Source organism: Hipposideros armiger, unplaced genomic scaffold (assembly GCF_001890085.2).
Source record: "Hipposideros armiger isolate ML-2016 unplaced genomic scaffold, ASM189008v1 scaffold_40, whole genome shotgun sequence".
NCBI lineage: Eukaryota > Metazoa > Chordata > Mammalia > Chiroptera > Hipposideridae > Hipposideros > Hipposideros armiger.
This window is the reverse complement of record NW_017731390.1, coordinates 736151-762227: the sequence shown is the minus strand read 5'-3', so window position 1 is coordinate 762227 and position 26077 is coordinate 736151. Positions and strand designations below refer to the sequence as shown.

General features: G+C 51.5%; 1 protein-coding gene across 7 annotated transcripts in view; it reads left to right on the top strand.

Annotated features, from left to right (window-relative positions):
• ABCC3 (ATP binding cassette subfamily C member 3) overlaps positions 1 to 26077 on the top strand; it is a 46795-nt gene that overhangs the window by 6064 nt on the left and 14654 nt on the right. For 5 of the 7 annotated variants that reach the window (XR_002123549.1, XM_019638553.1, XM_019638555.1 and 2 more), the window contains 23 exons: positions 5206 to 5382; positions 5731 to 5856; positions 6080 to 6217; positions 7048 to 7173; positions 7404 to 7465; positions 8196 to 8327; positions 9471 to 9662; positions 13441 to 13618; positions 13718 to 13879; positions 14431 to 14523; positions 15688 to 15891; positions 15989 to 16135; positions 16531 to 16618; positions 16953 to 17019; positions 17253 to 17379; positions 17454 to 17630; positions 21787 to 21954; positions 22235 to 22427; positions 23412 to 23526; positions 23717 to 23861; positions 23962 to 24169; positions 24438 to 24748; positions 25841 to 26040. Coding sequence is in view for 6 of the 7 variants with exons in the window: in XM_019638553.1 (XP_019494098.1) it covers positions 5206 to 5382; positions 5731 to 5856; positions 6080 to 6217; positions 7048 to 7173; positions 7404 to 7465; positions 8196 to 8327; positions 9471 to 9662; positions 13441 to 13618; positions 13718 to 13879; positions 14431 to 14523; positions 15688 to 15891; positions 15989 to 16135; positions 16531 to 16618; positions 16953 to 17019; positions 17253 to 17379; positions 17454 to 17630; positions 21787 to 21954; positions 22235 to 22427; positions 23412 to 23526; positions 23717 to 23861; positions 23962 to 24169; positions 24438 to 24748; positions 25841 to 26040 (3536 nt within the window). In the remaining variant the exon portion in view is untranslated. Of the gene's footprint in view, positions 1 to 5205; positions 5383 to 5730; positions 5857 to 6079; positions 6218 to 7047; positions 7174 to 7403; positions 7466 to 8195; positions 8328 to 9470; positions 9663 to 13440; positions 13619 to 13717; positions 13880 to 14430; positions 14524 to 15687; positions 15892 to 15988; positions 16136 to 16530; positions 16619 to 16952; positions 17020 to 17252; positions 17380 to 17453; positions 17631 to 21395; positions 21727 to 21786; positions 21955 to 22234; positions 22428 to 23411; positions 23527 to 23716; positions 23862 to 23961; positions 24170 to 24437; positions 24749 to 25840; positions 26041 to 26077 lie in introns of those variants that run through there. The other 2 variants (XM_019638556.1, XM_019638558.1) reach the window with 2 other exon arrangements.

Sequence of the window (26077 nt, the reverse complement as noted above, 5' to 3'; positions counted from 1 at the left end):
TCCTCACTCCCACCTGTCCTCTGCTTGGGTCTGTAGGGATTTCAGCCTCTGTGCCCATGAAGGAGCCCTGCTGTGTGGTCCCATCTAGGTGCCACACCTTATCAGCTCCATCCAGCTGTTTAATTGCATTATTAAGGAAATTGTTGCTTTGGGAACTGTGTGGGTGACGGCTGCAGAGTGAGAGAGGGGGGTGGGGAGATGAAGCCAGAGAGATGGGGGAGGCAGATAATGAGGGTCTTGAGGGCCATGTGGGGACTCTGAGTGCAAAGGAGACCCCTTGGCAGCTTTGAGCCAGAGTAGTAACATGGTAGCATGGTCTTGCTTAGATTTCATCAAGATCTGCCTTTAGCTGCTGTGCTGGAAAAGTCTGCCAGGGCAAGTGGCAGGGGTGCAAGCGGGAAGACTAGACAGGGGGCTGTGGCCGTGATCCAGCTGAGAGAGTGGGGCTCAGGGAATCGGGTGGATTCTGGAGGCATCAGAGAGAGCCAGAAGAAGTTGCATTTTTTATGGGTAAGAACAGTCGAATATAGCACTCTCATCTAGTTCAGCCTGATCATTTGAAGGTAGACTGGCCGGGATTTGCAAAAGGGTTGGATGTGGGATGTGAGAGAAAGAGAAGAATCAAAGACAGCTCTGAGGAGTCTGGCCTGGGTGAAGGAAGGAGTTGCCATCCATCAAGGTGGGAAGGCTGAAGACGAGCGGGTGGGCAGGAGTGCAGTTCCAGACATGTTGTGTAGGACATGTCCCGTCGATGTCCTAGCAAGGGCTCTGGGGTAAATAGCCTAGGGGCACAGCCAGAGCTAGGTACCCGCTGTCTTCTGGAGAGGGTTCTGCCCGTTTGGGACATGCTCATCTGAAGGAAAGGAGCCCAGGCTGGACCTCCTTGTGGGTCACAGCAGCCACCCGCGTCCTCACACACCTACGATCTCTTGGTTGTGGCCATAGTCCAAGTTACCTGTGCAACCGAAATAAGGTTCCAGCAGCCTCTTGCTCCATCACCGACTTTCCCAAGTATCGCCCTGTTTGAGTAAAAGCGCTTTGTTTCTTTTCTCTCCTGTGGGGAGTTGGCCCGGAAGCTGTCACTCCTCTCACTATGTATGACTCACATGGAGACTGAGGTTCAGGGAGATGAAGGAGCTCGCCCACGGTTCCCTGGCTCAAAAGTGGCAGCCCACGTGGGGTCTTCTGTGTCGGGGGTGATTTATTCTTGTGGCTTCTCCCTGCCTGCCTCAAAGAGCCATGTCACCAACTTGCACACCCATGCAGGGATTTCCTGACATGCTCTTGAACTTGGGCTCCCTTGTCAATCAACCCAGAGACCATTTGTGGGCTGCTCCTGCATACCTGGCCCTGGGAGTTGCAGGCTGTGGCGCAGGAGAGGAGAAAAATAGGAGTAGGGCCCCGTGTCTGTCCTCAAGGTCTCATATTGCTTTAGGAGAAAGGATGTGTTCACAGGTACAGGTAGAGGTGGTACGTGGTGGGGAGAAACCCCAGTTTGGCATCACAAGGCCTGGGTGCCTGTCCCAGATCCCTACACCCTGATGTCCTTGAATTTGTTGCCAGATCGGGTGGAGCCTGCTTTCTCTTCTGCAGGCCGGGCCTAATACTCTCTCTCCTCTCTACTTCTGGAAGTTGTTCTGAATCAGCCAACTATTTAATGGCCACACAAGTGGTACCATAAAGTGCCAGTGAAACATAAGGGGCCTTTATCACTCTCGGGTAATAGTCACTTACCTGGGTGCCAAGGCCATATAAGATGAAGCAAGGAAAAGCCCTGTCAGAGGCTGGGGTACCCCAGAAAGGCTTCCTGTAGGAGGTAAGGCTTGGGCTGGGCCCAGAGGTGGGAAGTGCACTACAGGCCTGGAGACCCAGTGGACTGAGTTAGAGGTGGCCTTGGGCAGGCTCTCCGGATGGCAACTAGGTTGATGAGATTAATGGGCTCTCTGAGTTGCAAGGAGGGTAGAGTCGCCGTTGACAGTATTATGGATATATACATGAGTCCAGTCACACAACAGACCACCATGCAGAAATGAGGATGGGGTGTCCCTACTCACACTCCACCCCAAGGGTGACACCCACGAGCAAAAATTGAGTGAAAACAAACGAACATAAAAGATACACACTGGACAATTTCCTTTATAGGAAGATCCCAAATGGGAGGAATTAGTCCACGTGATTGGCAGTCAGGATGGCACTCCCCTGGGGTGAATAGTGGCTGGGAAGGGACACAAGGGGGCTTCTGGGTGCCAGGAATGTTTTGTTTCTTGATTCGGGTGCTGGTTACACAGGTGTGTTCAGTATGTGAAAATAACTTGGGCTGTGTGCTTAAGGTGTGTGTGCTTTTCTGGACGTATATTATACTTGAGTAAGAAATGTTTTAAAACAGGAAAAAATAAAAATGAAAAAACGTGGGCCAGGCCTGGATTAGCTGTGTTGGCAGCCCTCCTTTTGTGGTGCCTGACCAGGCCGAATGAGGTACCCAGCTCTCTCTGTGACCCAGTGCCCAGCCCCGGGGCCAGCATGCCAGGGGCTCAGCAAGAGTCGTGGATCCTTAGCTCATACTGCTTGAGCAGCTCCTGAATATAGGGCTCCAGAGGACAAGATGTACAACCTCTGCCCACTGGGGCTTGAATGACATGTCCTGAAGCAGTGTGTTCCTAGACTGCGTGGTCCCCACAGTCAGGGACAGGTTTATCCTGGGTGTGCCCAACCCACGGCCTGACTCATCGCAGGCCCTCACCAAAGCATTGCCAGGTGAAAGACTGATGCTCCCAAGAAGGGGCTCTCTCAGTAGGTGCTGACTTCAGAGGAGGAAGGGGACTCGAGGTGGAAGAAGTAGATGCTCAGCGGGACCCACCATGCCTTCCCTGTAGTTGTTAGGATTTTGGTAAGTGGAAGAAAGAGGGACCAGGTTGAGCAAAGGCGTAGGAGTGGGAGTCTCAGAGCCAGTGGAGAGTGAAGTGAGTTTGGCAGTAGGAGGAGGGAGCAGTGGGAAGGGAGGTGGGAAGAGAAGGCTGTAGGGTGCTTGGATTTGATTCCGTAAGCAGCAGGGACCTCTGCAGGTTTGTGGGCCTGAGACAAGGGGCGCAAAGCTGCATTTCAGGGAAGGTCATCTCGCAGCAGTGGGCAGGGGCACTGGAGGGCACAGGGCTGACCTGGATGGGATTAAAGAGTAAAAGGAGGTTGAGGAAAGGGAGGTAGGGTTTGCAGATCACTCCCTGAAGTGTGTTCTTAAGATGGGAGAACTCAAGCATATAGTTCATTAGAACTATCAGCGATAGTTCATTAGTTCACATAGATAGATAAGTCAAGTCCAGCTGGAGGTCTTGACAGCCATAGTGCCATGTTTGGACTTTGTCTTCTAGGCAGTAGGGAGACACTGAAGCTTTAGAGGAAGGGTATAAGATTATCCTTTTGTCCATTCATTCATTTATTCAACAAATATTGAATTTAACTTAAGCAAATTTTTGCTGAGCACCTACTATGTGCCAGGTACTCTGTATTTATAGTCCCTAGGATGCATCAATAAATGAAATAAAGATTCTTTCTTTCCAGGAACTTACATGCCAACAGGAAGAGATGAGAAAAAATATAGTAAACTAGAAAATGATATAGCACGTTAGACCGTGATAGATACTACAGAGAAAAAGAAAAAGCAGGGGAGGGTAAGGAGGGTAGATTGGGAATGCTGGGGGTGGTCAGGGTAGGTCTCATTGAGAAAGGAGGATTTAAGTATGCTTGAGGGAGGAGTGTTCCAGGTAAAAAGAACAGCAAGTGCAAAGGCCCTGAGGCAGGAATGGTCCCAGTGTGTTCAGGGACAGCAAGGAGGTCAATTGGCTAGAGTGATGCAGGAGAGGCAGTGAGAGAGGTCGTAGGTCAGTGGAAAGGACACTGCACAGGTGTCACTTGTAGGCTCTTGTAGGGTGTGTAAAGTGGAGATGTCCAGTAGGTAGCTGGATATTGAGTTGGGGATTTGGAAAGTGGTAAGCCGGAGTTGCATGTAAATGAGACTAGATGAGATTGCCAAGGGGGTGAGAGCAGATGGAAAAGAGGAAAGGACTGAAGCCTGGGGCACTCTGATGCCAAGAGGGGGAACCAGTGAAGAGACTTCGAAGGAAAGACCAAGGAGGAAGGGGAAGACCAGGAGAGTTTGGACAGGGATATGGGCCCCTAGAGACCATTTCATGGACAGAAAGAGACCAGAATCCCATGGGAATTGCTTAGGGAGAGGTGAGAGCCTGAGGATGGCCAAGGGGCCAAGTGGAAAGGGCCAACTGGGAGATGTTATCCTCCCAATGTTAACCCTTGAAGCAAGATTTAGTGTCACACAGTTTTAAAAAGGTAGAGCTGTCTAATTCTTTGCAGGAAGGGGGAAAAAAATTAGTTGATTGATGGTCTTGGAGGAAACAATCTTAGTAAAATATGTGTTTGAATGTATTCCTGCATCTCTTTCCAAAAAGAGTTATGGTCAGCATCAAGAGGGGGTCTTGTCTGGACTCAGTGGTTCCCCAGGACACCAGGCTTTTGGTGTCTAAGACAGTCCTACACAGTCAAACCAGGACGGTTGGTCACCCTGAGCTTGGTGATTTACAAAGCTCTCTCCATATCCCCTTGCTCCTTTGCGCTCACACCCACCCAGCGAGGTAGGTGGAGTGCGGGTTGGCCTCCCCCGTTTTAAAGGAGAGCTCCCTATCCCTTCCTGGGAGAGGCTTAGAGAGGAAGTGGGCTGTTCAGCCCTGTGCATATATTACTATGATAAAATAAAAAAAATTAATTTTAAAAATAAGTAGAAATCTAGAACGACAGAGAGCAGATCAATGGTTGCCTGGGTGGGATGGAATGTAAAGGAGCACAAGGGAGCTCATGGAATGATGGAAATATTCTCTATCTTTACTGTGAGAGTGGTTTTGCAGGTGTGTACAACTTTTGGCTTGTGCACTTTAAATGGGTACCGTTTATTGTACTTGAATTCTACCGCAGTTAGAGAGAAAATATGAGGAAATGAGGAAACGGGGGCAACCACAGCCTCCTAGCAGAGTCCACAACTCACAAATGCTGCTTTGCACACTTACCCTCTCTCATCTTCACACACCTTCTCACCCCCGTTGTGCATGGAGTGTCTCTGTGGTCCAGCCACCTCCCTTGAGGGAGAGCCCAATTCTGCAGGAGGCAGCCACAGCTCTGAATTGTTCCCTCTGTCCCCAGGACTCCAATCTGTCAGTGCACACAGACCACCCGGACCTCACCCCCTGCTTCCAGAACTCCCTGCTGGCCTGGGTCCCCTGCGTCTACCTGTGGACTGCCCTGCCCTGCTACCTGTTCTACCTGTGGCATCACCGCCGAGGCTACATTGTCCTCTCGCACCTCTCCAGGCTCAAGACGGTCAGGAGCTCAGGGCTCTCTTTCGGGTGGGGCGGGGGCCTGGCGGGAGGTTCCCCACCCTCAGTGGCTGGACAGGGTTCCCTAACCTCACTGCCTGGTGTTGGGCACCATGGCAGCTTGCCAAGTGGGTATGTAACCAACTGAGGTGGGTCTGTAACCAACTGAGATGTCTCTGTTTGGAGAGGTGCAAGCCAATTTTCCATCAAGCCTCTCCCACCCTCAAGAAGTTTCTGGCCAGCACCCAGCACAGCCCTCAGAGCCAGGCTCTGGCAGGTCTGGTGGCTTCAGGAACAAAAAGGGACTGTCCCTACCTCAGGATGGAGGCTCCAACATGTGCCCTGTTTGTAGGTCTTGGGTGTCCTGCTGTGGTGCGTCTCCTGGGCTGAGCTCTTCTACTCCTTCCATGGCCTGGTCCATGGCTGGGCCCCTGCTCCTGTCTTCTTTGTCACCCCCTTGGTGGTGGGGGTCACCATGGTCAGTGTGGGGCCGGGGAAGCTGAGTGGGAGAAGGTCTCCAGTGGGTTTGGGGATTGCAGTGGGGAAACCATGGGCTCTGAGGAGAAGGCTGGATGCTTTAGCAGTGGGAAGAGGATGGGGGTGACCCCAGAAACATCTGGCCACATGGGATGGAGAGGAACGGAGGTAGGTCCAGGTGTGTGTGTGTGCTCTGGCCCAGCCTCTGTGCCCTCCCTGCACAGCTGCTGGCCACCCTGCTGATCCAGTATGAGCGGCTACAGGGGGTGCAGTCCTCAGGGGTCCTCATCATCTTCTGGTTCCTGTGTGTGGTCTGCGCCATCATCCCCTTCCGCTCCAAGATCCTTTCAGCTGTGGAAAAGGTAAGGGGCAAGGGGCACCTGCCTGGTCCAGCCCTGTCTAGGGGGTGACCTCAGGGCTCAAGGTCACTGCTGGGTCTCAGGCTCCTCTCCTCCACCCCTCCCTGGCTCCCAGGACCTCCTCTGTGGTTTAGTCCTTTTTGTGTTGTTCTTACTTGCTGTATCTCTGCTGGAAGCAGACTAGTGGGGGGTGGAGTGAGGGGCTGAGGACTTGCGTAAATCAGGAGAATGGAGTCATTGTTGGGTATTTGTAGGAGTGCAGGGGGCTGTTTTGTGGCCGCCACCACCACCAACTGCAGTATCTGACAGGGGTGTCTGCTAACGTCTGTGTAATGAACACATTGCAAACAAGCATGTGTAGTTCTGGCTTTACCTGGAAGTCCCATGATTTTGTTCTTCCCACCTTCCTCAATTCCTGCCCTTCCTCTTGATCTTTGGTGGTGGTGATGGGGTAGTGGTAGGAACGTGGAGGGTCAATCTAGCATCTCCCCGTTTCTCCATCTCAAGGGGAGACAGTCAAGTATATTCGTAAGGCATGGAATCATCCTCTTATTCTCTGTGTGACCTTGGGCAAATTTCTTAGCCTTTTGGAGCCTCATTGCGTCATTTGCAAACCAGGTGTCATAGATTTCCTTGTCAGGAGAGTTGGACATGGTGATGCAGGTTAGGTGCTTGGCACAATGCCTGGTGCAGGGCAAGCCCTTACAGCCGCCCCTTTGTGACCCTTCCCCTCTCTCAGAACCCTCTGGGTAAGGGACGCAGGTGCCCTTGGGGACCACCTCCTACCCTGGAGGAGCCTGACATTCTGATGTTCCTCCCTGTTATCCCCCCAGGGCAAGATCTTGGACCCCTTCCGCTTCACCACCTTCTACATCTACTTTGCCCTGGTGCTCCTTGCCTTCATCTTGTCCTGCTTCAGGGAAAAGCCACCGTTTTTCTCCCCCAAAAATGCCGACCCTGTGAGTTTTCCGTGGAGGCCGGGTGGTAGCTGCGGTTCCACGCCCAGTCCTCAGCTCGCCCTTACCAGCACCCCGCATCCCTTCCGGTTCATCCCTTCCATCCCCAGGTCATCTCCACAGTGTGTGACCTGGGGCTTGGAGCTGGGAGGTGTGGGGGCCTCCTTCTTCTAATCCGCCTTGAGAGGGTGGTGAGCACTTCTGATTTCCCCGATCCCACTCTCACCTTCTAGAACCCCTGCCCAGAGGCCAACGCTGGCTTCCTCTCCCGTCTGTTTTTCTCGTGGTTCACAAAGTGAGTTGGCTTTTCCTCTCTCCATCCTGGGCCAGAGGGAGGAGGGCGGGGAGATAGGGGGTAAGAGGGAGGAAGAGGAGCAGGCTGAAGGTTCAGGGGCCTGAGAAACAGGGCCAGGCTGACCCTCCTACTCCAAACCCTCGCCCTAGCAGGCACGGGGCAGGTGCGGATGGTGAAACCTGTCCGGGCTGAGGGCTGAGTGCAAAGGCCAGGTCTGGCCCAGCTCTGATCCCAGGCCGTAGGCCAGCTCTGCATCTGCCAGCCGGTGGGGACAGGCTCAGGGACTGGAGAGAAACCGTAATTAGTTCCAAGCTTTTCTGTCTTGGATAAGCTTGCAGCTTGTCATATCCTTGGCCACCCCTCAAAGCAGCTTGAGCTGGATAATTGTGTCTGTGACCTGGGTGACAGCTTATTAACTGTGCTGCACGGAAGAGGCACCTAAGGCTGGGGCTCCATGCACCTGGCTTTGTCCTCACCCGGGGCCCTAGCCAGCATGCAGTTCATCACCAGGCCCCAGGAGTCAATGGGGCCTCTGGCGGGGAGAGAAAGAAGGGGCCTGAGGTAGGAGCTTGGGGTGGGAGGCAGTGACCTCCAGCCTGTTCACTGTGGCAGTAAAGGAGACAGCTCCCTTGACCAAAGCACCCCAGGGAGCGCCTCCTTTCTGGAGACCCTGGTCCTGGCTTCTGGCTGCTAAATGCTGACCCTATGTGGGGCCATCTGTCTGCCTCAGGATGGCCATCCTCGGCTACCGGCGTCCCCTGGAGGAAGAGGACCTCTGGTCCCTGAACAGGGAGGATCACTCTGAGGTGGTGGTGCAGAGGCTGCTGGAGGCCTGGAAGAAGCATCAAAAGCAGGCAGCACGGTGAGGTCCTCCAGTCCCCACGCCCCTCCACCCGGCCCCTTCACGCACCCAGGTCTCCCGAAGGGGAGGCTGGTTGACCTGAGATGGTCACATGGCTGGGTGTCGGTCGGTAGAAGAGCAGGTGCAGGTGGCCCTGAGGTGGGACCTGAGACCAGCTCTCCTCCACTTTCCTGAAGCCAGAGAATGGCTGCCCCTTTCGGAATACTTACTCTACCCTGGGCACAGCCCTGAGCACGTAGATTAGCTCAACCTCCAACTTGCCCTATGGTGTAAGTTCTACTATCCCCTATGTTACAGATTGGGACACTGAGGCACAGAGGTTTAATGACGCGCCCAAGGTCCCCTAGTTGGTGGTGGTAGAGCCGGAATCCACACCCCCCTGTCTGGCCCTACTGCTCTTACCACTGCACCACCCTGCCCGACTTGAAGGGTAGAGTCTAGGAACTTCCCTCAGGAAGGGCTGGGGGAGAAGTCGGAGGCCGGCCTCTCCTCTCAGTCCTGCTTCCTCCTGTCTGGAGGCAGGGGCTGGAGAGGATGACCCTCCAGCTGAGACTGGCCGTCTCCTGTTGTGGAGAAACCTGTCTCCGGCCAACTTCCCAGTCAGGAGAGCTGGAACTCCCAACCCTCCTAACCTACCCACTTCTGACCCCAGGACTGAACCGCCTTCCCCCACTGCCACAGCCAGGAGCGCGGTGTTCGTTCAGTCAGGGGCTGACTGGCTGTCAGAGGAGCAAGTGACTTGGGCGTTGTCAGCAGTGTCTTGAGTTCCATGGCTTCCTACGGTCCCCCAGTTGGCCTGGGCACCCCTTCTCTGTCCCTCCATACCACCTCTACCCACTCCCTGCTCAGCTCCCTGGTGGCTAGGCCACTAGCTTCCCCTGCCCACGTGTCCCTTCCCTCTCAGCATCCTCCCTGGGGACATAGGCAGGCCAGAGGCTGGGCATTGCTGGGTTATACTCCTTGGGGAGCAGTTAAGGCACCCCTCATATGCCCTCTAGCACCTGGAAAGTCCATCTCCCCCCCCCTCCCCCAGTCCTGAGAGCCCAGAAAGCATCTCCCCTCTCCTCTCTACTGCTCCCTAGCATTTGGTTTCATGGGACCCCTGTGCCTATTCCTACTCACTGCTCCTTCCTCCTGGACCAGACACAAGGCCGCGGTGGCATCTGGGAAGACAGTCTCCAGTGAGGATGAGGAGCTGCTGGGGGACCGGCCCAGGCCCCGGGAGGCCTCCTTCCTGCAGGCCCTGCTGTCCACCTTTGGCCCCACCTTTCTCCTCAGCATGTGCTTCATGTTGACCCAGGACCTGCTCTCCTTCGTCAATCCACAGCTGCTCAGGTCTCACCACACTCCTTGCTGTGGCCCTTCCCTGGGCAGGGGGGCTGGCCGGCTGTCCCTGAGGCCTATGCCCAGAGGAAGGGACAACGTGTAGTGAAAAGAGCCCCAGGCCAGGAACCGAAGGGGCTCTCCCCACTTTCTGTGTGCCCTCTTTCAGAGGCAGTGGCGGTGCCTCTGCACCTCAGTTTCCCCCTTCATATCCAGCTTATATTTACCAGATACACACTCTGGGCCAGGCTCCCTGATGGATGTGTTAACAAACATTCTCTCTTTAATCCGATAGAGAGGTGGCCCTATGCCCATTTTACTGATCGAGACCAGCTCGCTCAACTGAATGTCCCTGGCACATCAGCCAGGAGCTCACCAAACGGGTCCCTGAGAGGACAGGGAGGGAGACGAGAAATAAAAGAGAGACAAAGTGCGGGGACAGGAGGGACTCAGTCTGCCGGTTGCAAAACTGAGACCTCGTTTATTGGGTATACAAGATTCTTAAGGGGAAGCAATTTTCTCATTTTAGGGAGCGATTCCCTAAAGCTAAAACTCATGGGCTGAGGAGAAAGAATTTCTCCTCATCAACAAGCTATGTTATACACAATATAAACCAATGATATAGCTAGGCAAGGTTAAACTGAGGCAAATAGAAACTGTCTACAAGTCCACAGTAGAAAGTCCCAAGTATGTGAATCAGGTGAGTGGTGGAAAGTCCCAGAGTGGTGATGTATGTTGAAGCCGGAAGTTCATAGTCCATGAGCAACTGAGTCCCTTAGTCCACAAGCTTTTCCTATCAGCAAGCTGGGGTCTTTACTCTTCGCACTTGCGTTACCTGGAAGCAGTTTAAGGCAGAAGCACTGTCCCACAGGTCCCCACCAAACTTCTCCAAGGCCGCTCACCCCAGGCCTGTATCTACCTGGAGACCCAAGCTTGCCAACCTAAAGCCTCAGTGTCCCTGACTGATCCCAGCCAGCTCCCAACATTTTACAAATGAGAAAGCTGAAAAACGAAATGAAAAACAACAACCACCAAACAAACAAGCGAGGAAGCAGAAACTCAGAGAAGTGAAATGACTTGCCCAAAGGCACACAGCTGATAAAGATGGATTTGAACTCCAGCTACAGTGCTCTTTCCACCTGATAGGCTCCATCATCGGTCACATGAACGGCTTGGACTTGAAGGAGCTCTCAGATGAGAGGCTGGGAAGGAGAGCTGCCTAGCAGCTGAGCCTCCGGCCTTTTGCCCCTGCATTCATGCATGCATTCATTTAATGAATATTTATGGAGCCCCAGGGTACCAAAATGGTGCCAGATGCTAGGGATACAGAGATAAATAAGATATAGTCTTAAAGTCTTGTGGGGGAAACCAATGTATAAATCCATTAGAGTACAGTGCAGGCAGAGGTGTACTCAGGTGTCTGGACAACACTGGGAGGGATAAAGAAGCCAGCTTGGGAAAAAGCAGGGTCCACCTGCCAGCCAGGGAGGTTGTCAAGTTTGGAAGGACAGCAGGAGTGAGTTAACCAGGTGAGGAAGGAGAGGAAGGTGCAGCCTAGGCAGTCACGAAGGCCTGAGACAGCATGTCTCAGGAACTCCGGGTATTTCTGAATGCTAGAGGAGAGTGTGGCCAGAGGGAGAGGCAGAAAAAAAATGAAGGGAGAGGGGGAGAGCTAAGGAAATCCTTGAAAGGTTTGCAGCCAGGGAGGGGCGTCTGGTTTGCATTTTGGAAGGATTCCCTGCCAGTAGTGTGGGTGATGTAGGACAGGTGGCCAGATGGAAGTGGGCCAACCAGGGCAGACGAGAGTCCAGGCCAGGAATGAGATAGGATTCAGAAGCTCCTCAGGAGATGGAAGCGTGTGCCAGGAAGGGGGAGGGATCAAGGGTGACTGGGTTCTGGCCTGTGTAACTGGAGGGTGATAGATCTTTCTGCAAGATGATGACCTCAGTGGGAGGAAGGCATTGTGCACAGGGCAAGGTGGTGAGTGGAGTCTTGGCCACATTGGGCCTAAGGTGCTGGTGGGCACCCCCAAGGTATGACTCCCAGCTAGCTAGAGATCACATTTTCAGAGGCATTGGGTGGAAGCCCAGGGTTTCATATCTGTGGCTAAGCTTTGCCAGAGAGTCCATGCAGAGGTGCTAAACAGAGCCCTAGGGAATTCTGACAGGTAAGGGGTAAACAGAAGCCTGGCTTGGAGGGTCCAGAGATGCAGGAACAGAGAGCACTTCCAGGACAAGGCATGGCCTCTAGTGAAACAAGATGGCTGATAAAACAGAGTCTGAGGAAGGCAACGTGGGGTTTGTTAGTGACTTCCAAAAACAGAGGCTGAGACAAAGGGGAAGGGCCTGAGAGTGGGGCATCTGCAGTAGAGACAGAGACCATGAAGGTCTAGGCACTTCCAGTAAAGAAAGGTGTATTAGTTTCCTGTGGCTGCTGTAACAAATCACCACAAACTTTGTGGCTTAAAACAACGGAGATTTATTCTCTCAAGTTCTGGAGGCCAGAAGTCTGTGATGAAGGGGTTGATGGGGTTGGTGCCTTCTAGAGGCTCTGAATGAGAATCTCTTCCATGTCTCCTAGCTTCTGGTGTTTGCCTGCAATCCTGGGCATTCCTAAGCTTTGGAGTAGATGCATCACTCCAGTCTCTGCCTCCATCTTCACATGGCCTCTGTGTGTGTGTGTGTGTGTGTGTGTGTGTGTGTGTGTGTGCGCGCGCATGTGCATCGGCCTCTCTGTGTGCAAATCTCCCTTTCCTGTCTTATAAAGACACCATCATTGGATTAGGGCCCTCCCTACTCCAATGTGACTTCTTCTTGATTATATCTGTAAAGACCCTATTTCCAAATAAGGTCACATTCACAGGTACTAGGGGTTAGGACTTGAACATACCTTTCTGGGAGACACGCTCAACCCACAGCAGGAGAGGCCTGGCTATGAGTATGGAGGTAGAGGGGAGGTTTGTGCTAACATGAACTAGACTTGCTCATGTCAACAGGAGAAGGTACAGCGCTGCCAGCAGAGATGAAGCTATTGAAGATCGGGATGCGGGGGGCGGGGGAGCAATTATGGAGCATGTACCTGAGGAGTTGAATGGGATCCAGGGCTCAGGGAGACAGGATCAGGCTCGGAAAGCCGGAGGGACACCTCTCCTGAAGGAAGAGAAAGGGAAGAGGGCAAGTGTTGGGAGGGAGTTCTCAGTGGATGTTTAATGGGAAGACTTAAGTGGGTAGCTGCTGAGAAGGGCAGGGAGTGGGGACGGGTCAAAAGGTAAGAGAAGAGGGAAAGAGGGCTGTGGGAGAGGAGGTGGACTAGGAGCCTGGCAAAGGTCACTGGGCAGCGCTGGGGCCAACTGATGTTGGAGAGAATGGATTTCAGGGACAAGAGTCTGTGTTCATGCAGTGGGCTCTGAGCCCTCAGTAGCTCAAGGGAAGATGTAGGAAAGCTGAATCAAGGAACATGTGGTATTACTTCCTGCCATGTGATCCAAGGAAGCAAGAAAGGTAGGAAGGTGAGGCTGGTGGTGAAAGTGATAGGATTGGGCGGTGGGGGCCACAGTAGATAGAAAAGGAGGTGAAGGTGAAAGGGGGCGAGGATGGAGGTTCGTGGTCTTGAGGCAACACTGGGCTGAGTCCCCTTGGTCTGGTTGGGGGAGTGGAGGGCCAGCATCCCTGACCTGAGAGGTTTCAGGGATGGGGGCAGAGTGGAGGCTGCGGGTGAAAGCGGGGGCAGCGGTAGAGGGAACGGCCTGGGTAGCCCTCCCCACTTTCATGCCTCTCTCCTGCCCTTGCAGCATCCTGATCAGATTTATTTCAAACCCCATGGCCCCCACCTGGTGGGGCTTCCTGGTAGCCGGGCTGATGTTCGTGTGCTCCTTGATGCAGACTGTGATCTTACACCAGTATTACCACTGCATGTTTGCGATGGGATTGAGACTTCGTACGGGGATCATAGGTGTCATCTACAGGAAGGTTAGCTGGAACGAGGCGCAGAGCGGGGAGGCTGGCCTTGGGGAGCTTTGGAGAGGCTCTCAGAACAGTCCCAGAACATCACTTGCTGTCCACCTGCAGGCTCTGGTTATCACCAGCTCAGTCAAACGTGAGTCCACTGTGGGAGAAATGGTCAACTTCATGTCTGTGGATGCCCAGCGCTTCATGGACCTTGCCCCCTTTCTCAACCTGCTGTGGTCAACACCTCTGCAGATCATACTGGCAATCTACTTCCTCTGGCAGGTGACTCTTACACCCTGACCTCTGCCCCCTTCCTCTGACCTTGACTTTGCTGAGAAGGGACAAGAGAGGGTTATTCTGGGTCAGCGGAGGGGCTACAGAATGGACACAAGTGTTTCCCTAGATATTGGGGTTGGGGGACATGACTGCGAGGATGCTGGAGTCTTTCCAGCCTGGGCGATTATCCTTCTCGAAGATCTCAGGGGGGGAAAGAGGGACTAGGTTGCAGGGTGGGTGTGATGGGTTGTCACTGTCTGTCTGTCTGTCTGTCTGTCTGTATTTGCCTTCCTGTGTGTCTGGGCACCCTTCCATGTCTGCTGTTTGTCCTTATCTGTTGTCAATATCTGATGGCAGGCTGCTTCTGCAAATTTTTTTGTCATTTTGGCTTTTCGTCAGTATGTCTGCTTTTCTTTGTCTACATGGCTGACCACCATCTATTGTTTCCTGCCCATCTCCATGTTTCAGATCAATAAGCCCGTGTTTGTCTGTTGGATTCTGTTATGTATACACTTTGGTTATCTCTCTGTCTTATCTATCCACCTGTGCCTCCTTAGAACCTGGGTCCCTCCGTTCTGGCTGGAGTTGCTCTCATGATCTTGCTGATCCCACTCAATGGAGCTGTGGCCATCAAGATGCGTACTTTCCAGGTGGGTGATATCACAGGTGCACTGCTCCTGCCTGGAAAGACATTCACTAACCTGGGGCCCCTCAGTGACCTTGCTTACTGAGTATGGATGGCTAACAGCCACTTTCACAAACCTTTAGTTCGCTCTATCCTCACAACAACCCTGAAAGGGTTTTAGACATGTTCTTATTTTGCAGCAGAGGTACCAAGGCCCAAAGAGATTATGGCAGTCTAGAATCAGGCAGAATCAGACGACGTCTTCTGGTCTAATGAGGGTTTCTCCTGCCATACTGTGTTGAGTGTAAATAGGCAGTCGTCCAGTCCTTTATTTGCACACATTTATCGAAGTTTTTAGCAGCTTCCCACTGCACGGAGAATAAATGACAAAGCCCCTGCTCATCTTGCAAACACTCACCCCCTAAGATGTGGCCAAATTTCAGCCAACTTGGCTTTCCTTTTCCCCAAAGCACCAAGCTCTGGGTACCCCTGGGCCACCATACACAGTTTCCTGGAATGCTCTCCCTCCCTTCTTTGCTTGCTCAACTCCTTCCCTTCCCCCATCTTCCAACATAAACACTGATTTCCCAGACTCTCACAGAATCCTGTTGTTTCTCTTTAGAGTACGCATGCTAATTTATTAAGCGTGTGTTCGGGTAATTGTTTGCTTCCTATCTGCCTCCCCCATCAGACTGTCAGCTTCATGATGGCCAGGGCCTTGTTTGAGTTTTTCATCATTATCTGCCCTATGTCTAAATCTAGCACATGGCCTGGCACATAGTGACACTCAATAAATAGGGGTTAAATGAATAAATTAATTTGGCATGCTACACCCTGGATTAGGGTCAGGAGGCTGGCGGTCCAATTGGGGAAGAATCCATACACGGATTGCTCTGGGGACAAAAAGAAAGTACAATGTGCCTTAGAAACCCAGGGAACGGGGCAGAGGATGCTGCCTGGGAGGGACTGTGCCATTGGCACTGAGGTTGGAGCTGGATTTTGTTGGGGGCGGGAAGGTTTGAGAGGGGAGGCTGGGTGGGGCATTCCAGGCTGAGACACAGCACTGGCCCAGCAGGGAGGAAGGATGGTGAGCAACCTAAATAGCTGCAGTATGTGCCAGAGCATGGAAGGTGAGCTCCTGTGGGTCTGGGGAGGGGAGTGGAGCATGCCAATGCTAATCTTTCCACAGGTGGAACAAATGAAGTTCAAGGACTCCCGCATCAAGCTGATGAGTGAGATCCTGGGTGGCATCAAGTTGCTGAAACTATATGCCTGGGAGCCCAGCTTCTTACGGCAGGTGGAGGGCATTCGACAAGATGAGCTCAGACTGCTGCGCCGTAGCTCCTACCTTCACGCCATGACCATCTTCATCTGGATCTGCACTCCCTTCCTGGTGAGGCTCCTCCTCTGGGGCTGGCCTCCAGCCTGGCCAGCCCAGGCCTCTGGGCCCAGTAGACTCCACCCTGACACCCACCCCCGCTGCTGCCCAGGTGACCCTCATCACCCTCGGTGTGTACGTGTCCGTGGACCCGAACAACGTGCTGGACGCCGAGAAGGCCTTTGTGTCTGTGTCCCTGTTCAATATCTTGAAGAACCCCCTCACTATGCTGCCCCTTGTGATCAGCCACCTGACCCAGGTAATCCCAGGTGTAGCTGGAGGTTCTGCTAGAGTGAGGGCAGGTTGTTGGGGTCACTTAGGGTCAGGGATAATCAAGAAGAGTTACTAGAATCAGGAGAGGGCCACCTGGCGTTATGAAGAATTATTCAAAGTTGCATGAGGTCATTAGAATCAGTGGTCATTTGGGGCCCGAGAAGGTCAGGTGGGGTCCATGGAAGCCTGAGTTCTGGAGACAGCCTCTTTTTACCAATCTGGACCCTGTCTTTGGCCGTGGGAGCCGGGGAAGACTCAGTCACAGGAGGGGCCCCAGAACCTGTGTCTGGGCCTTCAGGGGGCCCTACCTCACCCAGGTAAGTTTGGAGGGAGTGGGACAGAAAAGGCACAGCTTCCAGGATGACTCACACCCTCTTGCAGACCAGCGTGTCTCTGAAACGGATCCAGCATTTCCTGAACCAAGATGAAATTGACCCCCAGTGTGTGGAAAGAAAGAGCATCACTCCAGGTCCAGACACCCCTACCTGGGCTGCCCTTGCTACAGCTCCTGCTACAGAAAATCCTTGTTCCAAGCTTTTAACTTTTCCCTTGTGACCCCTTTTCTTCTTCCTCTTTATGCCCACCTTCTCCGTTTTCCAGCTTTCTGTCCTCTTCTCCTTCACTCCTTCCCAGGCCTCCCCCACTGTCCCTCCTTCCCTAGGGCTTCTCCTGCCCCAGGACTTCCTGCCCTTTCTCCCTGCCCCCCAAGCTTCCCTGCCTTCTCGCCTTAGCCCCTTCCCCCAGGGTCCCTCTCCCCTTTGTTGTGGGCGCCCCCCTGACCCTGTACACCTTGACCCTTCCAGGCTATGCCATCATCATAGACAGTGGCACCTTTACCTGGGCCAAGGACCTGCCCCCGACCCTGCACAGGTACCAACTTCTCCCACCCCTTCTCAGATGCCCAAAGGGGGCCGAATGTCAGATCCATAGCAGAACCTGCCCCCGATCCTCACCCTCCAGTCATTAGCCTGGAAAGACAGAAGAGCCTCACATGCCAGGGTGGTTATCTGGAAGGGAGCATGGCTTGGGTCTCCAGGTGGAAGGCTGGGGACTAAAAACCTGATCTTTGTTTTTGACTGGGCTCCTGATTTCCCTGTCCCCAGCCTAGACATCCAAGTGCAAAAAGGGGCACTGGTGGCCGTGGTGGGGCCCGTGGGCAGTGGGAAGACCTCCCTGGTGTCTGCCCTGCTGGGAGAGATGGAGAAGCTGGAAGGCAAGGTGTATATGAAGGTGAGAGGGGTAAGGACGCCTGGGAAGGAAAGGTCGCAAACCCCAAGGTAACTGTGGGATTCTCCTGTGGCCAGGGCTCCGTGGCCTACGTGCCCCAGCAGGCGTGGATTCAGAACCGCACTCTTCAGGAAAATGTGCTGTTTGGACAAGCCCTGGACCCTAAGCGCTACCAAAAGGCTCTGGAGGCCTGTGCCCTGCTAGCTGACCTGGAAGTGCTGCCTGGTGGGGACCAGACAGAGATTGGAGAGAAGGTACCTGGTCCCCTCCCATCCTCTGGGGGGGGGGTCAGCTGCTCACCTTAACCCAGCCCAGGTCCATATATTCATTCATGCATGCATTAATTCACAGATTCATGTAACATGCGCAGCTCTGTGCCAGGCACTGGGAAAACAGATCTGTTACTGAGGGAGGCCAACTTGTGAACATGTAGGGGCTGGAGGCCTGTGCAGGGTATGGGAAGGGCAGTGAGGGGGGAGTCTGCATAAGGAAAAGCCTCACTTTTGAGCTGAATCTTAACGGCTGAGGAAGAAGAGTTAATCATTTATTCATTCATTCATTCATTCATCAGACTTTATTACATACCTGCTATATGCCAGGCAATATTATATAATAATGACTACACTAGACTAAAATCTCTGCCTTTGTATAGCTTACATTCTAGTCAGAGAAAGATGATCAGCAAGATAAAGAAGTAAAATATACATTATAGATAAATCCTAAGGGGGAAAGAGTGAAACAGGGAAGGGATATAGGAAGATGTACTGGACTGTATTGTTAGAGTGCCTTGGCAAAGCCTCACCTGAACAAAGGGAAGGGAGTTAGCCCTGTCTGGGAACATGGAGCCCTGTCTGGGGGAAAGGCCTTAGAGGCAGAGAGCAGCAAGTGCAAAGCCCCTGAGGCAGGAGTGTGATTGGGGCACTTAAGGATCAGCAAGGAGGCCCGTGTGGCTGGAGTGGAGTGAGCAGGGGTGAGGAGGAGGAGATGAGGCCAGGGAGGTGTCCAGGCAGCCAGGTCACATAGGGCCTCGCAGGCCACTGTAAGAACTGTGGCTTCCATCACTCCTGAGTGATGGAAAAAGCCTATGAAGGTGCGCACTGAGGAATGGTGGGTGGATTGGTTAGGAAGGGGCGGGGAGAGTACAGGGCAAGGTAGCGGTTTGAAGACTTTGGTTAAGGTTTTGGCCTTTACCCTAAAGACCATAAGACATCAGTGAAAGTTTTTGTTTTTTTTAGTTCATGTATTTATTCTTAATTGTTGCAACATATACATAACGTAAAATTTACCTTCGTCACCATTTTTAAGTGTACAGCTCAGGAGTGTTAAGTACGTTCACAATGTTGTGCAACTATTCTCTAAAAGTCTTTTCATCTTGCAAAACTAAAACTCTGTGCCCATTTAACAACCACTCCTCATTCTCCTCTTCCCCCAGTCCTTGGCAACCATCGTTTTACTTCCTGTCTCTATGCATTTGACCCCTCCAGGTACTTCACTTAAAAGAAATGATACAGTATCTGGCTTTTTTTGTGACTGGCTTATTTTACTTAGCATAATATACTCAAGGTTCATCCATGTTATAGCATGTATCAAATTTTCTTTCCTTTTAAAGGCTGGATAATATTCCATTGTATGTATATATCACGTTTTGTCTATCCACTCACCTGTCGGTGGACACTTGGGTTGCTCCACCTTTTAGCTATTGTGAATAACACTGCTATGAACATGGGTGTGCAAATATTTCTTCAAGACCCTACCTTTGGTTCTTTTGAGCATATACCCAGAAGTGGAAATGCTAGATAATACAGTAATTCTATTTTTTTTATTTTTTGAGGAATTGCCATATTGTTTTCCATAACGGCTGTACCATTTTACATTCCACCAACAATGCACAGGGGTTCCAACTACTTCTACACATCCTGGCCACACACCAGGATGTGTGGCTTTTGGAAGGGGGTTGTGGTTTTGGTTTTTGATACTAGCCATTCTAATGGGTGTGACATGATATCTGATTGAGGTTTGGATTTGCATTTCCCTAATGATTAATGATGTTGAGCATCTTTTCATGTGCTTGCTGGCCATTTGTATATCTTTTTTAGAGAAATGTCTGTTTGAGTCCTCTACCAATTTTTTGATCAAGTTGTTTCTTTTGTTGTTGAGTTGTGTGAGTTCTTTTTGTATAAAGCAACTCCTCGAAGAGCATTATTTTATTCAACATTGTTTTGTTATAATGTTGATGACATGCTGTAGGAACTTAACTCTTGTTTATATCAGTTAGCCTATGGTAAAATTGGTTTCATTATTTGTCTTTTAGCTTAAAGTTGCAGAACTTATCAATGACTTATGGTAACTGAGGACTTACTGTACTGGATATTAATCTCTTATCAGATCTATGAGTTGCAAATATTTTCTCCTATTCTGAAGGTTGCCTTTTCACTCTGTTGATGGTGTGCTTTGATGCACAGAAGTTTTTAATTTTGATGTGATTCAATTTATCTATTTTTACTTTTGTTGCCTGTGCTTTTGGTGTTGTATCCAAAAAGTCATTGCCAAATCCAATGTCATGAAACTCATCCCCTATGATTTCTTCTAAAAGTTTTGTAGTTTTAGCTCTTTTTTTTAATACTAAAGATTTTAGTGTGTATTCCCTCAAAACAATGACATTCTCTTATATAACTATAGTTGAATTATCAAAATCAAGAAATTTAACATTGATTCAATATTATTATGTAATTCACAGTCTGTATTTTAATGTCATCATTTGTCCCAATAATGTCTTTTTTTAGCTGTTTTCTGTCTTGATCTAGGATCCAGTCCAGGATCATGAGTTGCATTTACTTGTAATATGTCTTTATTCTCTATCAATCTGGGTAACTCCTCGGTCTTTGTCTTTTAGGACCTTGACATTTTGAATAGTACAGGCCATTTTATTTTGTAGAATGTCTCTCAATTTGAACACAATTAGACCTGGATTACATGTTTTTTTGGGAAATGCCTAAAAAGTAATGTATCCTTCTTGGTGCTTCCTACCTGAAGGCACAAGGTGTCAATTTGTGCCTTATTGACAATGTTAGCTTGGGTCACTTGATTGAGGTAGTGTCTTTCATGGATGATTTTATTTTGTAACATTCACTGATGACTCTTACCTGAGTCAATGTTTACTATGATGTTTGCCAAATGGTAATTTTCTAACTTCATTCCTTCTGTAGTGATTAGTTGGCATTTTACTCTAAGAAAGAACTTTCTCTTCTTTTCCCCTTTTTTACTTTTCAGTAATATTTTTTTATCAGCATGGGCTCATGGATTCTTATTTGATTCAGTGGGTTATAATCCATTACCATTGTTATTTATCTTGATATTCAATATGCCAGTGAAGGATTTTAAATAGGAGCAGCTGAAAAGCCTTAGCATGGAGGGGCCCAAAGTCACAGGACCCAGTGAGGAGGCTCTCACAGTGGTCTGGGGACATGGGGGCCTGAGCCTGAGCCATGGGAATGGGGAACTTTTAGGTAGGATTCTGGGGTTATAGGAACCAAGAGAATAACTCCCCATCTATGACCCAACTCCTTCCCATCTCTTTTGGATCTCACACACACACAAACCTAATTTTGTGTCTAGCACATAGTAGGCCCTCAAGAAAGACTAGTTGGTTGAATGAAGGCATGCCTACATGCTTCAGTCACTACACTTGCTTCTCCCCAGGAGCTCCAGCTCCCATCTCACATTTATTCTCCCCTGGGTTCAATTTCTCAGGGTACCCCATATTGCAGAGGGAATAGGAAACTGATGGTAGGAAAGCAAGCTATATCTCTAGCGTCCGCCCTCTGGGCCCAGCTCTGCTGCTATGTGCCTCAGTTTCCCCATGATGAGTTTAAGGAGAGATCTTACCTCCCCTCTAGCACCTGATCTCAGAGCTGATGAATTCTGGGGTTGATGCTGGTTTTCCGTCCTTGCTTGTGCCCTTAATAGTTCTGGACCTTGGACAAAGCCATTTACACCTGGGCTTTAATTTCTTCATCTAGAAAACGGGGCTAATGATACCTCCCTGGAAGGACTGATACGAGGATCAAATGAGATAATTGTTATGAAAGTCACCTGCAAACTCTATGGGTGATGGAAGATTAAAAGGTATATTGAGGGAATTTCCAGTCTTCCGGAGTACAAAGGTAGCAGGCAGGGAAGCCAGCTGGGCAGGGTGATGAAGCAAAGGCAGCAGGATGTCCTCACCTGCCCCCGGAGTACACTGAGAACCACCATTCTCCTTCCGTGGGCTTACAGCTTCACAAGGACAGGACCCAGGCATATGACATGTGAATTTAGAAGTCTGCCTTGCTGAATGACAATGGACAGGGTCCTTATCCCCCTCGTGTCTGTCTACCCTGTACCCACTTCCTACCTCCCTCCTCCATCCAGGGCATTAACCTGTCTGGGGGCCAGCGGCAGCGGGTCAGTCTGGCCCGAGCTGTTTACAGTAACGCTGACATTTTTTTGCTGGATGACCCACTATCAGCTGTGGACTCGCACGTGGCCAAGCATATCTTTGACCAAGTCATCGGGCCAGAAGGTGTGCTGGCAGGCAAGGTGAGGCCTCCAGGAGGCTAAGGGGGCTAAGGTGAGATGTAGGGCCCTAGGAAAGAACTGATGGCCATAGGGTTTGGGTGAGACCTGGACGTGTGGGAGTCTGAGAAGCAGGAGTGTGGGATGGGCAGCAGGGGAAACCCATGCTGGGGGCACAGCCCGGGGCACTGAGCCAGCTGCGGTAAGCATGGGGTACACCCCTGAAGTGCTTGTCCATGCTCCCTGGCACATGGGTGCCTCATGCTCACTCTGTGGCTCTGTACCTGTGCTGCCTTCTCCCCAGACACGGGTATTGGTGACGCACGGCATCAGCTTCCTGCCCCAGACAGACTTCATCATAGTGCTAGCTGACGGACAGGTGTCTGAGGTGGGCACCTATCCAGCCCTCCTGCAGCGCAATGGCTCCTTTGCCAACTTCCTCCACAACTATGCACCTGATAATGGCGAGGAGCACCTGGAAGAGGACAGCAGGACTGGTATCCGTGGCCCTCTATTTTTATGCCCTCGCAACATCTCCCCTGTCTTGGGGGTCTTTGAGTGTCTCTGGACAGGCTGAGTGTTGTATAAGAGAGGTTCTGGGGGACTTGGACCCTCCTTGTGATGGTCAGACATCATCAAGAAGGAAAGGGAACTGGATATAGTCAAGTCCTTCCTCCTCCTCTCATCCTCAATGTGAGACCTTGGGTCAGCAGTTCAGCTCTCAGAGCCTTGGTTTTCCCACATACCGAAAGGGCATAAAGGCAGAGGCCCAGCTTGTACAGCAAGGCTGTCTCATAGATAAATTGTTACCTATGCAAGTGCTTGGAAATGTCATTCATTCATCAACAAATATTTATTGACCAAATGACCAGGCACTATTCCAGGCACTGGGATGAAACAGTGAACAAACAGAAAATCTCATGGAGCATACTGAAGTCCGTGGGCTCATGAGACACCCCACCCTTGTCTAGTCCCAGCTCCCCACCCACAAATTGGGCAGGCTCACAGACCTGTTCCTGGTTTCGGTATAGCTAACATATCTTGAGCATTTACTAAGTGCTCTGCTCCTTGCTAAGCACTTGACACACATTTGTTCCTTTAATTCTCACAATGATGTGATGAAGCGGGTATTATTATCCCCATGTTCTATGCCTGCCTAAAGTCAATGCAGCGAGGAAGAGGGATTTAAGCTCAGCCAGTCTGACTCAGAGCCCAAGCTCTTAACCTTTATAATTGAGTCCCCTTCTCCTGGTGGGAAAGTTTTCTTCTTGTCTAACCTAAGTCTTTCTTGCTGCCCCCTTTTTCCCAACCCAAAATTGGTCATTTCTTTTTGTCCTTATTGTTTTTGCTGCCCTTTCAACCCCTCTCATCTTATCTCATGCTTGTCCATTCAGGCCCCTTCATTGGTGTAGGGATAGGGGATACTAAGTGCTTACAGGGAGCTGGCTGACCTCTCTCTCCTCCCTCTCACCCCGTGGCAGCCTTGGGGGATGCAGACGATGAGGAGGTGCTGCTGATTGAAGACACTCTCAGCAGCCACACAGACCTGATGGATAACGAGTCAGCCATGTATGAGGTCCGGAAGCAGTTCATGAGGTGAGCTCTTGAGAGTACTCAGCCCCTTGGGAAGCTGCATCAGGGCTCCCCAAGACCTGCCAGGTGGGGTGCATTCTTCCTGATCCTCACACCCTGGGCCTCCACCTGTGGTCTAAACCCTCCTCCTGGGGCTCTGTTCTGTGGGTGTGTCAAAGGCCTCCTCTCTGGGCCTGACCAGCTGCCTCTACAGACAGCTGAGTGCCATGTCCTCGGAAGGGGAGGGCCAGGGTCGAACTGTGCCCCGCAGACGTCTGGGTCTAGCAGATAAAGCACAGGCAGCAGAAACAAAGGCAAATGGAGTGCTGATCGAAGAGGAGAAAGTGGAGATGGGCAGGGTGAGTAGGGTGATCAAGGGGAGCTGGAGAGGGTGGGCAGGCTCCTGGCAGTACCGGGTCTCACAGGAGTCCTCTGTCCCTCACCGCCATGGCCATGCAGGTGAAGCTGAACTTGTTCTGGGATTATGCCAAGGCTGTGGGGCGCTGTACCACACTGGCCATCTGTCTGCTGTATGCGGGTCAAAGTGCAGCTGCCATTGGGGCCAACATATGGCTCAGTGACTGGACCAATGAGGCTGTGGTGGATGGCCGACAGAACAACACCTCCCTGAGGCTGGGTGTCTATGCTGCTTTGGGAATTCTGCAAGGTGAGCTTGCAGAGATACCTGGAAGGGGCTCCAATGGCCCCTTTCTCACCTCTGGGCTGCTAGGTCCCCTGAACCATGTAGTTACCTCTGAGTCCCCCTACACCATCATAGCCATTGCCCTGCCCCAGTGCCTCGCTAACCCTCCCTAGTGGTCCACCTGCCCCGGAGGCTGCCTAGCTCACCATGGCTGTCCCCTGCCTTGGAACCTGCCCCTGCATCCCTGCCACCTGGCCCAGGTGGGTGAGCGCCCCTCTGCCTCCTCCAACAGGGCTCCTGGTGGTGCTGTCGGCCATCACGATGGCGGTGGGCAGTGTCCAGGCTGCACGCCTGCTTCACCAGGCGCTGCTGCACAACAAGATGCGCTCACCACAGTCCTTCTTCGACACGACGCCCTCGGGCCGTATCCTCAACCGCTTCTCCAAGGACATCTACGTCATCGATGAGGTTCTGGCCCCCACCTTCCTCACGCTGCTGGGTTCCTTCTACAACTCCATCTCCACCCTCGTGGCCATTGTGGTCAGCACGCCGCTCTTTGCTGTGGTCATCCTGCCTCTGGCTGTCCTCTACGTCTTCGTGCAGGTGTGCAGCAAGTGGGTGGGCATGGCTGTGGGAGGAAGGGTGAGGTGCTTATATGGGTGGAACTTTTGTGTGGGCAGGTGACCCGGGAGGTCAGACCCCAGGGTTGCAGCTGGATTTGGTTAGGGACAGCAGTCAGTTACTTTCCCTCTTTGAAGCTCATTTCCTCACCTGTAAAATAGAGAGAATCATAGAATGTGCTTCATAGGGTTGTTGCTAGGATAACATGAAATCCTTGTCAATTGTGACTGATTCTGGAACTTCTTCCTGCTGGCTATTTTTTAATACAATATTGTTAACAGTTCGAGATACCTTATCCTTCCCTTCTTTTTATGCATTTCTAAACATATATGAATATGTTTGTTTTTAAGATGAGTTGATAACTTTCAGATAGAGCTAACTGTAAAAGGCATTTGTATGGCTGAGTCCTGCCATGAATTAATCAGTTGCTGAAGGTGATCTACAAGGTGACTAGCAGCCCCTGTGTGTGGAGACTGTGATCTGGGCTGCGCTCTGTGCTGGGGCAGGGGACTCGCAGACACACGTCCTGTATGGCTCTGGCCATCTTGGGATCCACAGGGTCGAAGATTGAAGCTAGAGGCAGAACTGTGTTTAAGCTGAAGCTTAAACCACTGGATAGGGGCATGGGAAGGAGAGGCTCTTTCATAAAAAGAAGACAAAATTATCTTATTTTTGCAAAGTTTGCAAAACCATTTGACTGTGTGAGCACATTGCTAGGGCCCTTAAGTAGAGATAGGCATATTCACTGACTTAGGAGGCCAAGCAAGGTCAGTGCTGTAATCCAGGACCCCACAGAGGGTGAAGGTGGTCAAGAGCTGGGAGGGAATCAGGAAAGGCTTTGTGGGAAGTAGGCTAGAAGACTGAGCAGAGCTGAGCAGAGGGAAAGGGTGGAATGAGTTTGTGGAACCATATCAGGACCCCAAGTCATAGGCTCTTCAGGTAGAGGAAGGGAGCAAGGTCTTATGGGGGAGTGGGGATGGCTGGGAGGACCCCAGATGGGTTCATAGGGTATGCAGAACTGAGCTGGGGGTTCCATGGTTCTGACCCCAAGCTGCTTTCTCCATCCTCTGTCAGCGCTTCTATGTGGCCACATCACGGCAGCTGAAGCGGCTGGAATCTGTCAGCCGCTCGCCCATTTACTCCCACTTTTCGGAGACTGTGGCTGGCTGCAGTGTGATCCGGGCCTACGGCCGCAGCCAGGACTTTGAGGCCATAAATGATGTGAAGGTGGACGCCAACCAGAGAAGCTGCTACCCCAACATTGCCTCCAACAGGTCAGAAGCCTCCCCACCCCCACCCCCACATCCCCCC